The 16,606-nt window shown below is 41.7% G+C and overlaps 1 protein-coding gene across 2 annotated transcripts in view; it reads right to left on the reverse strand.

Annotated features, from left to right (window-relative positions):
- Positions 1–16,606, reverse strand: part of LOC125446401 (zinc finger protein 235-like) — a 29,427-nt gene that overhangs the window by 9,618 nt on the left and 3,203 nt on the right. The window contains exon 2 of one of the 2 annotated variants that reach the window (XM_059639692.1): positions 11,705–13,360. In XM_059639692.1, the coding sequence (XP_059495675.1) occupies positions 11,705–12,907 (1,203 nt within the window). In that variant the 5' untranslated portion in view covers positions 12,908–13,360. Of the gene's footprint in view, positions 1–1,258; positions 1,335–11,704; positions 13,361–16,606 lie in introns of those variants that run through there. The other variant, XM_059639691.1, reaches the window with a different exon arrangement.

Raw genomic sequence — 16,606 nt, forward strand, 5'->3', positions numbered from 1 at the left:
TAAGACAGGAAAAGGAAATATGATTTCCTCCAACTCACTGTCCTCCTTTGCTGAAAGGCTGAATCTTCAAGTTAGAGACTTCTACACTGAGTGTCGGTCTACTGTTTCCTTGTTTTTCTTCACTTGACTGTTACGCAAACTCAATTTCTAGCAGGGTCAGCTGGTAGACACCAGCAGCAGACAAAATGACCACTTCCCTTCCTCCACCCAGATCTCCATCTTCCCAGGGACTGCGAAGACAATGGTAAAAACTGTATGGTGGAGTGTGAAATGGGCCATCAATTTGCTTTGAAATTGTCTTGAGCTAGATAAGAAAAGTCTTACTGTGAGTGTGTCCATTTAGTATCGAAAACACTCAACAGAATTACATTCTTTCCCTTTTTGATAACTTTTTGACGGAAAAGACACAGGGCAGCAATTACTGCAGGGGAAATATTACTTCAAAGTAGCCGATTAAGCAGTCTGGCTTATCCTGGGAAATTAGGTACATTGTGCTCACTTAAACTGCACATCCCAATTTCAGCCATCAGATACAGCACTGGCAAAACTGTCAAATCTGAGCCCAGCCTTCAGGTAAGATCTTTACAGAAGGCATTTAAAGACATTTTAATAGATGTAACTCTAGTAATGGCAGCTGAATTGCTCTGGAATTGGATTAACATTCCAGAGTTTGAGAAGCGAGTTTTGAGAAGATTTGTAGCTCAGGTTGAGGTTCTGGATGTAAGTTTGCTCGCTGAGCTGGAAGGTTAGTTTTCAGACGTTTCGTCACCATTCTAGGTAACATCATCATGAGCCTCCGACGAAGCGCTGGTGTTTGCCCCGCTTTCTATTTATCTGTTTAGCTGGAAGGTTAGCTTTCAGACGTTTCGTCACCATTCTAGGTAACATCATCATGAGCCTCTGACGAAGCGCTGGTGTTATGTCCCGCTTTCTATTTATCTGTTTAGGTAAACCTAAACAGATAAATAGAAAGCGGGACAAACACCAGCGCTTCGTCGGAGGCTCATGATGATGTTACCTAGAATGGTGACGAAACGTCTGAAAACTAACCTTCCAGCTCAGCGAGCAAACTTACATCAAGAGATTGAGAATTCAAATCCAGCCATGGCAAGTTACAAACATATAACACTGTAAGAAACAGGCGATTCAATGCAATTGGTCCATGCTGGTGCTTAAGCTTCACACCAGCCTCCTCTTACCCTTCTTCACCTCAGCCTATCAGCAAATCCTTCTGTTCCTCTCTCCCTCATGAACCTACCTCATTTCCTGCAAAGGACATTTCTGGTCTTCACTTCAACCACTCCCATGTTGTGGCAATCCATTTAATTGATTCTGGAATTTGTAAAACAGATGGAAAAGAAGAATGCAGACATGAAAATTGGCAGGTTGTTACAGAAACCCAAAACTGTCTTCCAGAAAACACACCACTGCAGTTGCCTGGGCTGGTCTACATATGATTCCTGACCCACACAACATGGTTGACCCCTCTGAAATGCCTGAGCAAACAATGATAAACAATCACTGCAAATTCCAGTATTAAGAGGAAAATCAGAGAGATCTGGACAATCTTGACGATGTGTCAGAATAAGATAAATTGCTCCTGTTAAAAGACAGGAAGGATGAACAGAGAGAAAGTAGTTTCACTGGTTTGGGAGTCTAGGACCAGAAAGACTATCTAAAAATTTACAGGCAGATCTTTCTGGAGACAACAGTTTGCGACACAAAGGACAGAAGACTGAAATTCAATTCCACAAATAAAAAATGGTACGAAATCTATGATTGATATAAAAGCGAGATTTTTGCTTACCAAACATTTGAAGGGACCTGGGAACAGGGCAGGAAAGTAAAGTTCAATCACATTAGCACTTTGAACTCACAGAATAGTGGGACATATTTGAGGCACTAAATTGCTGACTTCTATTCCTTTGTATGGTCCCAAAAAGCCAACACACCCTCAGTAGTACCCTTTGGACAGGACCTCATTTCCTCAAGGACAGTGAATAACACTCTACAGGATAATAACGAGTTCCCAATACATACATGCTTTTCAACAAACATAAGGAAATTGGTCAATTTTCTCGGAGAATCTGTACTTCCCAGATCATTACACCTCACCTTCTCATATTCAGAAATGAACCATCGACAAAACAGCCTGGAAATGAGAAGGGAAATGCTTTCAATAAACACACTGAATATCCAACACATAGCTCTAGTCAAACAGTTCAGCACAAAGCACTGAGTAAACAGCTCTCTCAGATGGATCTTCTCACACAGCATTTCCACCCCTGACTGTCCACAGGATAGTCAGACTGCCTAAAGATTGGTGTAGGTATCATGGGATACAATTTGTATAAAAGCTGCTCCTTGACTTACCATCTCCCCACTTGGTTTTCAGTCCCTATAGGAAGTGAACCAGCTCTGGAAGAGGAAGAGGAGAGAATGGGCAGAGTGGGTGGGCTGTCTGATTGACGTCTCTCACAGTCAATCCAAATATTTCTGAAGCATCATGAATTTCCCGAAACTTGGGAAACTGACCAGTGAAATGGAGGTGACATTGAGCAGTAGATCAAATGGGGATTTAAACTTGTCATTGTCCTATCTGAATAAAATCTCACTTATTGCAGCTGCTGTCTCAGCTCCCCTGGTAAATGTTTGACAGAGATTTCTAGTGTGGGAATAGCATCCTTCATCCTCACAGGCTTTCAAACTGACAAGATTAATGTGGAATGAGTGTCCTCACATGTGTTTGACAGCAGGTCAGAAAAGGAAGACCCACAGTACCAAAAGCAGCACTGACATGGGAACCTGAGAACAACTCTGAACAAAGTTCACACTGGATTCAAAATGTTAACACTTTTTTTCCTTTCTCAACTAATGGTGGCACACCTAACATATCATCTAATGTGCGACCAAAAGGGAAAACTGAATGTCAGCAATTCAGTGAGAATTGGGTTGAGGGAACAGGAGGTGCATCTTGTAAACAAGATGAGCTCAGAGAGGGCACGAGTGGAGATAAAATGATAGAAGAAATGTGAGTTTAGGGCAAGGGACAAGGAGATTTAAAGGAGATTTGGCCAGGCTGAGTTATGGAAAACTAGAACCTAAGTAATTGGAGCACGAGTAGGCCATTTATTCTTTATAGCCTTTCTATAAGATGATGGATGATCTGCCTCACGTGTCAACTATTCTTTGATGCCAGCCCTCAACTTCTTGATATTTAAAACATCTAGCTACTTCTTTTTAAAAATACTTTCAGTCATCTAACCTCCACAGATCTCTGGGGTAGGAACAGGAGTGGGGTGCGGCAAAGACACTCCAGGTGTAGCCTAACCGATACCTTGTAAAGTTGGAACACGAGTTCCACATTTTTAAACATGAATGCCCTTGCAATAAAGGCTAAAACTCCATTTGCCTTCGTGATTACTTGCCGTGCCTACATGCTAACATTGTGTTTCACACACAAGAACATCCAGATTGTTCTGTGTTGCGCTTTCTTGCATTCCTTTTCTGTATAAATAATCATATGACTTTTGGTTCTTTCTACCAAAATCCACCACAGTCTCACATTTTCCTACATTACACCCGCCCGGATTATGCCCGGTCACTCTCAACCAATCTTTACCTCTTTGCTGATTCATTGTATTCACATCACAACATGCTGTCCCATCTATTTTTGTATCATCAGTCAATTTGGATATATTGCAATTTGCCCTTTCCTACAAGTCACTAACATAAATCATAAAGACCAAGGTGTGGCACCCTGTGAGTTAAGTTGTTCTAAGCTGAAAAAGACAACCCCAGATCTGGCTTCTGTGTGTTAGCCAATCCTTAATGTGTGCTAATACCATCATCCCCTAACATCTGTAATCAACTTTTATGTGGTATGTCACTGAATGCCTTTTGGAAATCCAAATACATTTTCCGGTTCTCCTTTATCATCTCCCATCATCTTGTTGTATCCTCAAAAAACTCTAGTTGATTTGTCAACATGTTTTCCCCTTTATGAAGACATGTTGTCTGCTTGATTGCATAAAGCTCTGTGAATGCCCTATTTCTTCCTTAATAATGGATTCAAGTATTTTCCTAAGGACAGAGTTAGTCTGACAGTCCTATCATTTTCTGTATCTGTCTCCCTCCCAACTCAAACTGTGGCATCACATTAACAGATGTCCAGTGTGATAGAAACTTCCCAGAATCCATTGAATTCCAAAACATTTTGACTAATGCTTTCACTATCTCTGCACCCGCTTCCTTTAAAACCTTTGGTCCTCAGGTCCTGGCAAGTTATCTACTTTCAGAAACAAAATCCGAAATTGCTGGAAAAACTCAGCAGGTCTGACAGCACCTGTAGAGAGGAAGCCAGTGGTCATTCTTCAGAACAGAAGTGATAGAGACTGTTGCAAGGCTTTTCCTCCAATTATCACCTACTTATCTGATATCTTTGGAATTATTATCAGATCTTCTGCTGTGAAGATCATTGCAAAATACTGGTTTAAATTATCTGACATTTCCCAGCTTCCTATTATGAATTCTCCAGTTATGTGCTCCATTTCAACTATTCTCTTTATACTATAGATGCTCTTGCAGCTAGATTTTTATATTCCTTTCCAATTTACTTCCATAAACAATTTTCTCCCATTTTATTAACTTGTTGTCATCTGCTGCTTGCTCCTAAAAAAGAAATCCCAACCTGTGGTCCACCACTAATTTGTGTCACTTTGTATGTCTTAGTTTTTAATTAGAAGCTCTCCTTTTCCAACTTTGTCAACTGTGGATTGTCATTATTGTCATCAAATCCTTCTTTTTGACCTGAGTAAATTTTTGCTGAGTATTATAATTTTATCTGTCTGTCAGTGCTCATCGACAGACCTTACCCTGAGTCTATTTCTCCTGCCTACTTTAGACAACTCTTTCTTCATAAGTAATTGTCTTTACGTGAGTACACAGGTTTGGGACCAAAGTTGCATCCCTCAAACTGAACTTTACATTTTCCACATTTCAACAGCTATTCCTTCAACGATCCTTAATCTTACCTGATTACTCGTTCCTAAATGTAAAATAGCTTTTTCCCAGATATATTCTGCAACATAAGGAACAATCTCAGAGCCCCCAATCTGTTATAAGGAGTGGCGAAATAAAATGATCCCTGACACTCATGTTATAATTAACAAGTAACAATTTATTTATCTAACTCTAACAGTGAACAAACCAAACAAATTCCTTCTAACTACCAACTATTCCCAAATAAAACAAGATTCTAACGGTATGCTGTTACAATGAATACAACTCCCACTTAAATAATACAAAATTAAAGTAAAATTTAGTCTCTCAAAATTACAGCCAAGTTGCGTCTTCCTGAATGTCCTGTGTCTTCTCCAAAGAATTCTTTTGACAGGAACACCTTCACAGTGAATCCTTCTGCCAGGAAAATTAACTATTTGTGCCATAGACACCTTGAATTTAGATCGAGCTGAATCTAAGTCTTAGATATTCCTGTGAGAGCCAGTGATTCTTTCTTTTAGAGCTAAGAGCTGATCTCTTGGCAGATGACAGTTGGCTCTCTCCCGATTTTCCAAATGCCCATATCTGTTATACGCTTGATGACAAATCAATTTCTTACCTGGGATTGGTTCTATGTTGTCAAAACCATCAGATTTAAATTGAATTGGGTTTTGGTAACTCAGGGCCCAGTTTAAATTAATTGGCTAAATTTTTAAAAATGTTGTCTTGGTAAAAATGCTGCTTTACCTGTTAACATATAGCCTTTTGATACACATGTTTCAAAAGATGCTCTGTACACCTGCAAACACACAGACATCCTTTCTGAATGTCTAAGATAGAAAAAGCACATCATCTTTTGAAGGGACACGTGCTGTTTTCCCCATAGTATTTTACACGTGTGTTAAACTATTCCCAGTGATGTATATTTTGTTTTTCATGAAGGATCACTCTCTTTCCCAGTTTCGATCCCTCGTGGAATGAAATTGCTATTGGAAGCTAGATTTTGATTTGCGCACTAATGCATATTCATTCGCCATCTCTGCAGCTCTTCTCGCTGTGTTAACTTTCTGTCCCTCTGATTATTTCTGAGATTCTAAACTCCTCCGGCAGCAAAACATCTCTAAGATCCTCAAATGTCTTTTCTATCTGTCATTCTCTCATTCATCTATCAAAGTTGCTCTGTTTAATTCTTCGAAACTCAATATGAGTCTGATCTGGTTCCTTTCTTACATTTCTGAACCATTGTCTATATGCTTCTAGTACCAATTCTTAGGCACTCAAAATAGCCTGTTTTACTACTTCATGTTCTCTTGACACCTCCTCTGACAGCACTGCAAATGTGGTCTGAATTAACATTACACATATAGTGTCTGGCCAGTTCATCTGTTCAGCCAGTTTCTCAAAGGAAATGAAAAAGGCTTCAAGTTCCGAATTCATCTTTTCAAATTCATACGTTCTTTCCCATTCTTTAAGTTCACTTTCTAATTCCAATTGTCTCATTTGCAATTTAATTTTTTTTCTAACTGCACTGCACTTGTCTGTTTCTCTGGTATACGTAAATGCTTGTCTGTTACAATTTCAGCTTTCCACTTAGCCCTCATTAAACCCTATTCTAGCCTGTTCGCTACTTCTAAAAGTGTCCCCTTTCTCCATCCTTCTAGACTTCCTTGGCAAATTTGGGGAGCACCTTCGACCTGTAAAACATCCTCAGCAATGTGAAGAGCCATTTCACCACTTTTGACTTAACCAACAAAAAGAAAGCAAAATTAAACAGATTTTCCACTTCATTTAAAGCTCTAAGATACTAGTCCCCAAGTCTGTTTAAGTCTGCTGGGACCTTACATAGCCCAAATCTGTCCTAATCCTGAACCTGATCTGTCCTAACCTGTTCCAGTTCTGGACCTGAGCTGGCCAGATCCTGGACCTGAGCCCCCAATCAGTTACAAAGTGGTTGTTGACCCCACCTCTGATTTATAAAACTGAAACACGCAGAGAGGCATGCCTCACCCTATAATCTGTTAAACAAGCCCCAATGTTAGAAAAGAGTGGTTAAATAAAATAAACCTCTGACACTTACTGTATAATCAAGTAACAACTTGTTTATCTAACTCTAACAATAAACAAGTTAACTAAACTATTAACAAACCAAACAGATTCCTTATAAGTATTAACTATTCCTGAATAAAACAAGTTTCTAATGGTATGCTGTCCCAATAATTCCAAGTACCACTTATATAAACCAAAATTGTTTAAATTAAAATTTCGACTTTCAAAACCACAACCAGACTGTCTGTTCTGGAATGTTCTGAGTCTTCTCTGATGAATTCTTCTGTCTTCTGTCAGGATACCTTCTCGGTGAATTCTTCTGTCAGGAACATTAACTCGTTGTGCTGTAGGTACCTTTAACTTAGATGGAGCTAACTATATTATTAAAACTTTAAGAAACCTTTTATCATCATCACTTATTCTGATTCTAATTTCTGCTGTGCTTGTCTGCTTATATTTTCTGTTCCTTTCTGTCACACTTTGATTATTGTTTCTCTATTCATCATTCTGCACCTCTGCAATGTTCTTTCTTTTAAATGTTTCTTTCTCCCACTAATTACTTAAAAGTCCAACCTAGAACTCTAGTTATATGATCTGCCAGATCTGGGACACTGTGAAGTCTCACGTACTAGGTCAAAAATGGGCAGGGGTACCTCGTGCTCATTACGATGTATTGCCTGCCCTCGACTGATCAAACAGTTTTCCATATTGAAAACACTTGGAGGACGCATTGAGGGTGGAAATGGTGCAGAATGTATCCCAGGGGTGGAATTTTAATGTCCACTACCAAGGGTGCCTTGGCAGCACTCCCAACAGTTGAGCTGGTCGTGACATAGCTCCTCGGTTGGTTGTGCAGCAGGTGGTGAAGGAACAAACCAGAAGGAAAAGTCTACCTGGCTTTATATTCACCAATAATGAGATGAAGTCCTGCCTTCTCATTGAAAATATCTTACTTCATGTTGTCGTACAGCACCATTACTGTGCTAAGCATCTTTGCAGACATATAGCAGCTCAAGACTGGACATACATAAAGTGCTGTGGTCATCAGTAACAGCACAATCGTATGCAAATACATACTGCAACCTCATGGGCTAGCATATACCCTGCTCCACCACTACCATCACTGAGATCCAGTCTGGTTCAATAGAGGGTGCAGGAGGGCATGTCAGAAGCAGCACCAGGTATGCTGAAAATTGAGGTGTTGACTGTTTACAGTTCCAAAAGAAGACCAAACAGCATAAATAGCAAGGGATAGACAAAGCGATTCCATAACCGATGGATCTAAGCTCTGCAGTCCTGCCACATCCAGAATTAAGTGGTGGACAATTAACCAGCTCTCTGGTAGAGGAGGCCCCACATATATCCATATCCTCAATATTGGTGAAGTCAGCACATGAGTGAAATTGAAAGGAATAGATGATCTGCTCCAGAGATTACCAGCCTTACAGATGCTGGTCTTCAGCCAATTCAGTTCACTCCATGTGATATCAAGAAAAAGTAGCATCAAAAAACTGGATACCACAAAGGCTCTGGACACTGGCAACTTTCCAGCAAAAGTACAAAAGACTTGTACCATAGAACTTGCTGTACCCAAGCCAAACTATTCCAGTACAACTCCAACACTGGCATCTATTTGGAAAATTACGTACGTATGTCCTGCACACAGAAAGCAGGACAAATCCAATCCAGCTGATTAATGCACAACCAGTCTACTCTGAATCATCAGTAAAGTGATGGAAGGTGCCATCAACTATGCGAATAAGTAGCGCCTGCTTAGCAATAACCTGCTCAGTGAAGCACAGTTTGTCTTCTGCCAGGGCCAATCAGCTCCTGTCCTCATTACAGCCTTGGCTCAAACATGGACATAAGAGATGAATTCCAGAGGGGAGTGATCGCCCATGATATCAGCACATTTGACTGAATGTGGCATTTGACCAAGGAGTTTGGTTTAAAAGACATTTGGATAAGTACATGAATAGGAAAGGTTTGGAATGGTACGGGCAAGGAGCAGGCAGGTGGGACTAGCTTAGTTTGGGTAATGTTCAGCGTGGTCTGGTTGGACTGCAGGGTCTGTTTTCATGCTGTATGACTCTGAGAACTGGAATTAATAAAATTCAGGTGAAAGCCCACCGCTGGTTGGAGTCAAACCTGATACACAGGAAGATGGTTAGAGTTGTCGCAGGTGTTCCTCAGCGTCATCGGCCAAACACACTTCAGCTGCTTCACTAAAGATCTTCCCTCCATCAGAAGGTCAAAAATGGTCAGACTCCACTGCTTGCAGACAGCTCTTACGAGGTCAGATCTCGATTTCTGACGTTTGCACTCACTCAGTTGTAGGAAGATCCCAAACTGCAGCTCAGCCTGTAAATAATCTATAGATGAACACACACCCACATTCTCCTTTTGGCTGCGCATGAGGATTTTAATCTAGGCTACGTCATTCACATTCTCCCCAATCCTTCATCTCCTGTCACCCCCTCAATCTCAGGTTTTCCAATGAGAGCTGTAAACACTTTGGGAACCACCCGGTCTGAACTGGACAGAGAGCACTGGAATCTCCTTTTCTGAACTGGACAGGGAACACGGGAATATCCCGGTCTGAACTGGACACGGAGCACAGGGAATACCCATATTTGAACTGGATAGGGAGAGCAAGGACACCCCAGTCTGAACTGGACAGGGATTGCTGCAGTACCCTTATCTGAACTGGATAGGGTGCACAGAAATACACTGACCTGAACTGGACAAAGCATCCAGTGCACTGGAAACAGAACCAACGGGAGCCCCTTGGAAAAGGAGTCTGCTTCATAAGGTAGGTATAATGGCTACTGTCCGATATCCTTACTAATAATTAAATGACATAAAGTGACATGAGGTCAGAGAACATGGGAAGTGACAGTGCACAAAGAGATTTATCAGAACACTGTGTTTTATATATTAAAAAAATTACAAGCACTATCAGTTTCAATTTACGTTTTACAGAGAAAATGATCAGACATGGAGAAAAATGTGTTGGTTCTTTCTGGTCTATTTCAATTTCATTCGTGCCCACTCAGTATTACCCATATAACTTTAAAGCATTCAGCTTTTCTCATGTTACACCGAAAAGTTGTCACGGGGCTATATATTTCATGTCGCCTAGTTCCTGAGATGACTTTGCTTCTTGGGGGAATATGATTACCGTGGCAAGTATTGCTGGTGTGTTGGCTGTTGCTGCTGATCTGGTGCATTGCAAGAAAATGGTTGGGACTGATGGCTGTTTAGTTGCTTTCTCAGGTTTTGAAATCAGATTTGCTTCTTCCATCTCTCTGCTGTGAAGGAGCAACTTCTTAAGTTGCAGGTAGATAGATGACTGCAGTACTGATGATGGATGTGACCAGTCATTTTCACTCTGTGTGACTGGGGTGATGACTTCTGTTTACAGGTCCCAAATGGCCAAGCGAGCTGAATTTTGTTGAATGCGTTGAATGTATGCTCTCTGAATGACACTCCAGTTCTCAGCTCCTGCCACAATTTGGCAGTGGTATTAAAGTTATTAAATTTCTGTCAGTTCTCTTTCATCTTCTCACTCATTGTTGTCACTACGTCCGGACTCAGTAGCTTTTTATCATTTAGAAGAGCAGCCTCCGTGTGGTCTGCTCTCAGTGACTGTATTTGAAAACACAAGGAGCTTTTATTAATTGCAAAACTGTGCCTTTAGTAATTGTAAATCTCTACTTTAAGATTGTGTTGTATACATCAGTGCTGGATGTACTCGATATTTTGAGTGATCCCTTTGGCAATTTACACATTTCCCCAGCCTTTGGCTTCACTGGCAGATATAGGCATTGCTGAACTTCCCAAGCTTTTCTAAGGTGTCGGATCTTCAGTCGTGATTTGAGATCATTGTCACTATGTCATTAACAATGTCATTATGTCATTTCAGACATTCAATGATCTCACTCAGATTCAGTGACATCAGCTGCTGTGACTCCCTGATGTCTCAAAAGTGGTCAAATCTGATGAGATAATCATTTCCAGTGAGATTGAAGAGCTGTACCCCAAACTTCATTCATGGGCTGTGTGGGATGTAACTAGTCATGAGCAACTCTTTATCTCATTTAGTTTGATGTCCAATACAAGCACTGTGGTCCTTCATCCATTGCTCATGTTTGGACGGTAATGTATATCGCTTACTTTCCTCACACTCGACTCAATTCCTCTATTTTTTGTGTAGGACGTGCTTCAGCATCTCTCTTCTCATCTCTTTAGGGATAATGACCCTGTTGCCTTTGTACAAGATGCCATCTTGAACAATCACCTCATCTGTTCGTCCAATAGTCTCTTATAGTAAAAAATGTATTCCTTAATGGGCATCACAACCTCCTGCAACATTTGAAGGGTTTTGACTCATTGTCTTGTTATTTTATCTGAGAAAGACACTGTTCTGACATATTCAATGTCTTCGCTCGTTTGATGACTTCCGCCACATGTTGTGCTGTTGCTGGTTATGTTAGGAAGGACCCACATTCTATTTCAAAATTAACATTCTTCAGAGACCGTGAAGCCCTCAACAGCATATTGGTGACATACATCTGCTTCCCTTGTTTACGTTTCTTGTGTGAAGACGTTGATGTTTATGGAGGTTTGATGACTCCGAAAATGATTTGCCACATACATCACATGTAAATGGCTTCTCGCCAGTGTGAACACGTTGGTGTGCACGTAGGTTCGATGACTTTGAGAAAGATTTCTCACACACCTTGCATATAAATGGTTTTTCCCCTGTGTGAATTCTCTGATGGAGCAGGAGTCTTGATGAGTCAGGGAATGATTTGTCACACTCCAAACATTTATACAGTCTCTCCCCTGTGTGAATGCGTTGGTGCGTGCGGAGATTCCCTGACTGTGTGAACGATTTGTCACACACATTACATGTGAATGGCTTTTCTCCAGTATGAGTGCGTTGGTGTGCATGAAGAGTTGATGACTGCGAAAATGATTTGTCACAAATCTTGCATACAAACAGTTTGTCCCGTGTGCGAGTACGCTGGTGTCGGTGGAGAGTTGAAGATAGTGAGAATGATTTATCACAAACCTTGCACTTGAACGGTTTCTCCCCAGTGTGACTACGTTGGTGTGCACGGAGATATGATGATTGCAGGAAGGATTTGTCACAAACCTTGCATGTGAATGGCTTTTCTCCTGTATGAATCTTCTGGTGTGTCAGGAGATTGGAAGATTGGGTGAAAGCTGCCTGACATATCTGACACCTGAATGGTTTCTCCCCTGTGTGAATTCTCTGATGGAGCAGGAGTCTTGACGAGTTAGGGAATGATTTATCACACTCCATACACCTATAAAGTCTCTCCCCTGTGTGAGTGCGTTGGTGTGTGCGGAGATTCCCTGACTGTGTGAATGATTTGTCACACACATTACATGTGAATGGTCTTTCTCCGGTGTGAGTGCGTTGGTGTGCGTGAAGAGTTGATGACTGCGAAAATGATTTGTCACAAATCTTGCACACAAATGGTTTTTCCCCTGTGTGAGTACGTTTGTGTCGGTGGAGAGTTGAAGATAGTGAGAATGATTTATCACAAACCTTGCACTTGAACGGTTTCTCCCCGGTGTGACTACGTTGGTGTGCACGGAGATATGATGATTGCAGGAAGGATTTGTCACAAACATTGCATGTGAATGGCTTTTCACCTGCATGAGACTTCTGGTGTGTTACAGGATTGGAAGATTGGGTGAAAGCTGCTTGACATAACTGACACCTGAATGGTTTCTGCCCTGTGTGAATTCTCTGCTGTACCAATGGGTGGGTAGATTTCACAAATGCTTTGTCACAAACCTCACACTTGAAATGTTTTGGTTCCATGAAGATGTCCTTGCACACACAGGCACACACTTCAAATTAGATAAGTGTAGCACTCTCTTCATACATCTGATATTTGAACCGTGTCTCACCCGTAGGAATTAGTGGTTCATGAGGCTTGATGAATGACTGAAGCTCTCACCGCACTTGGAGCCGCTCATGCTTTTCCCAGCCTCATCCATACCGATCACCCACAGCCGAACCTTCAGAAAGGTCAGTTCTAATGAAGGCTCCACACCAGTGACCAGTTTCAGATCTGATGATATGTCAAAGCTGTCCTGACCTGACCTACTTCAAGATGATGGTTTCACTGCACAACCTTCTCTGCATTCAGCAATGCTGTGAAGGGTCTGGATATCTTCCCATAGTTGTGCGTATGTCCTTTGGGTGATGATGAAGATCCATCTGCATCCACTATCCTGTCTGTATTCTCTGCTGTAGTTTGGTATCGTTCTTCTGTAAAACATGAAAAGAAAATATGATATTTTTTTGGAACTCCCTCTGTTCCTTCGCTGAAGAGGGTGACTCAGTTGGGGACTGGTCCACAGTTTGTGCCCATCTGTTATTTGACGGTGGTGGGGAGGGGGGGGGGGGGGTTAGAATAGCATACGTGTCTTTTGTTTTTCTTCATTTGACTGTCAAAGACCCTCTCTTTCCAGCAGGGACACAGAATGCAGACCAGTAGCAGACAATGCAGCTACGTTCTTTCCTCTGCCTATACTTCCATTTTTCCATGCACCATGAGAGCCATGGAAAAGACTATTAGCCAGAGTGTAAAATGGGCCATCAATTCACTCTGAACCCATGCTGTGTTGGTGATGAAAAGTTTTAGTATGAGTATGTGTTTAGAACATAGAACATAGAACAGTACAGCACAGAACAGGCCCTTCAGCCCACAATGTTGTGCCGACCATTGATCCTCATGTATGCACCCTCAAATTTCTGTGACCATATACATGTCCAGCAGTCTCTTAAATGACCCCAATGACCTTGCTTCCACAACTGCTGCTGGCAACGCATTCCATGCTCTCACAACTCTCTGCGTAAAGAACCTGCCTCTGACATCCCCTCTATACTTTCCACCAACCAGCTTAAAACTATGACCCCTCGTGCTAGCCATTTCTGCCCTGGGAAATAGTCTCTGGCTATCAACTCTATCTATGCCTCTCATTATCTTGTATACCTCAATTAGGTCCCCTCTCCTCCTCCTTTTCTCCAATGAAAAGAGACCGAGCTCAGTCAACCTCTCTTCATAAGATAAGCCCTCCAGTCCAGGCAGCATCCTGGTAAACCTCCTCTGAACCCTCTCCAAAGCATCCACATCTTTCCTATAATAGGGCGCCCAGAACTGGACGCAGTATTCCAAGTGCGGTCTAACCAAAGTTTTATAGAGCTGCAACAAGATCTCACGACTCTTAAACTCAATCCCCCTGTTAATGAAAGCCAAAACACCATATGCTTTCTTAACAACCCTGTCCACTTGGGTGGCCATTTTAAGGGATCTATGTATCTGCACACCAAGATCCCTCTGTTCCTCCACGCTGCCAAGAATCCTATCCTTAATCCTGTACTCAGCTTTCAAATTCGACCTTCCAAAATGCATCACCTCGCATTTATCCAGGTTGAACTCCATCTGCCACCTCTCAGCCCATCTCTGCATCCTGTCAATGTCCCGCTGCAGCCTACAACAGCCCTCTACACTGTCAACGACACCTCTGACCTTTGTGTCGTCTGCAAACTTGCTGACCCATCCTTCAATTCCCTCATCCAAGTCATTAATAAAAATTACAAACAGTAGAGGCCCAAGGACAGAGCCCTGTGGAACTCCACTCACCACTGACTTCCAGGCAGAATATTTTCCTTCTACTACCACTCGCTGTCTTCTGTTGGCCAGCCAATTCTGTATCCAAGCAGCTAAGTTCCCCTGTATCCCATTCCTCCTGACCTTCTGAATGAGCCTACCATGGGGAACCTTATCAAATGCCTTACTGAAGTCCATATACACCACATCCACAGCTCGACCCTCATCAACTTTTCTAGTCACATCCTCAAAAAACTTGATAAGGTTTGTAAGGCATGACCTACCCCTCACAAAGCCGTGTTGACTGTATTTGATCAAGCCATGCTCTTCCAGATGGTCATAAATCTTATCCCTCAGAATCCTTTCTAACACCTTGCAGACGACAGACGTGAGACTTACCGGTCTATAATTGCCGGGGATTTCCCTATTTCCTTTCTTGAAGAGAGGAATTACATTTGCCTCTCTCCAGTCCTCAGGTACGACTCCAGTGGAGAGCGAGGATGCAAAGATCTTCGCAAGTGGCGAAGCAATTGCATTTCTCGCTTCCCAAAGCAGCCGAGGACAAATCTGATCCGGGCCTGGCGACTTGTCAATCTTAATGTTTGACAAAATTTTCAGCACATCAGCTTCGTCTATCTCTATCCATTCCAGCATGCACACCTGCTCTTCAAAGGTTTCATTCACTACAAAGTTGGTTTCTTTCGTAAAGACAGAAGCAAAAAACTCATTTAGGGCTTCCCCTACCTCCTCAGGCTCCACACACAAGTTCCCTATGCTATCCCTGATCGGCCCTACTCTTTCTTTGACCATTCTCTTATTCCTCACGTAAGTTTAATATCGAGAATATTGAATACAATTACAATTTTTTTCTCTTTTTTGATAATTGTTTGAGGAAAACATACTGAGCAGGAATTTCTTGAAGAAAAATGTTGCTTCAGTGTAGCTGTTTGGGGGTTCAGGTTCATCCTGGGAAATTAGATACACTGCACTCACTCATTCTGCATATCCCAAGTTTAGCTCTCAGCATAGCACTTGGCAAAACTATCAAATCCAAGTCCATGCTTTTGGGAAATGCTGAGGTCCTCAGGCAAAATATTTTAAAAAGGCATTGAAAGCAATTTGAATAAATGGGACTGCAGGTATAAGAAATGCATTGCTATGGAGCTGTACTGACAATCCAAGGATTGAGAATTCAAATCTAACCAAGGATATCATATACATAAAATTACAGTGGGAAACAGGCTATTCAACCCAATTGGTTCCTGCTGGTATTTATGCTTCACACCAGCCTCCTCTCACCCCTCTTCACCTCACACTATCAACAAATCTCATTGTTTCTTTCTCCCTCATGAACTTATCTCGTTTCCTCTTAAAGGCATCCCTGCTCTTCCCTTGACTCACTCCATGTTGTGGTGGAGAATTTCATTAATTCTGAAATTTGTAATACACGTGGATTTGAAAAATCTGAATATCGTCCGTCAGAGACGAGAACCTGCTGCAACTACCTGGTCTCATTTAAATGTTACTCCATTCCCACACAACATGGTTAACACTGAAGTACTCTCTGAAGTGGCAAAGAAAACAAAGTCCAAAATAAAGATGAAAATCAGACAGATGTGAGCAATTCTAGCATTGTGTCTGAATAAAATAGATTGGTCCTCGAGTGTGAGCTGTATACATTTACTGGAATGAAACCAGGGTTGCAAGTGTTACGAGGAGACACTAAGAAACCTGTGTATATTCCTGGACTTAGAAGATAAAAAGATGGCCTGATCAATGTTTATGTGATGTTAACAGACAGAGGAAGGATGAAAACAGAAAACATTTTCACTGGTTGGGGAGTGGTTAGGACCAGAAATACTGTCTCAAAATTTATGGCAGAAACAGTTTGAGGTACAAAG

Source organism: Stegostoma tigrinum, chromosome 34, assembly GCF_030684315.1.
Source record: "Stegostoma tigrinum isolate sSteTig4 chromosome 34, sSteTig4.hap1, whole genome shotgun sequence".
NCBI classification, from domain to species: Eukaryota; Metazoa; Chordata; class Chondrichthyes; order Orectolobiformes; family Stegostomatidae; genus Stegostoma; species Stegostoma tigrinum.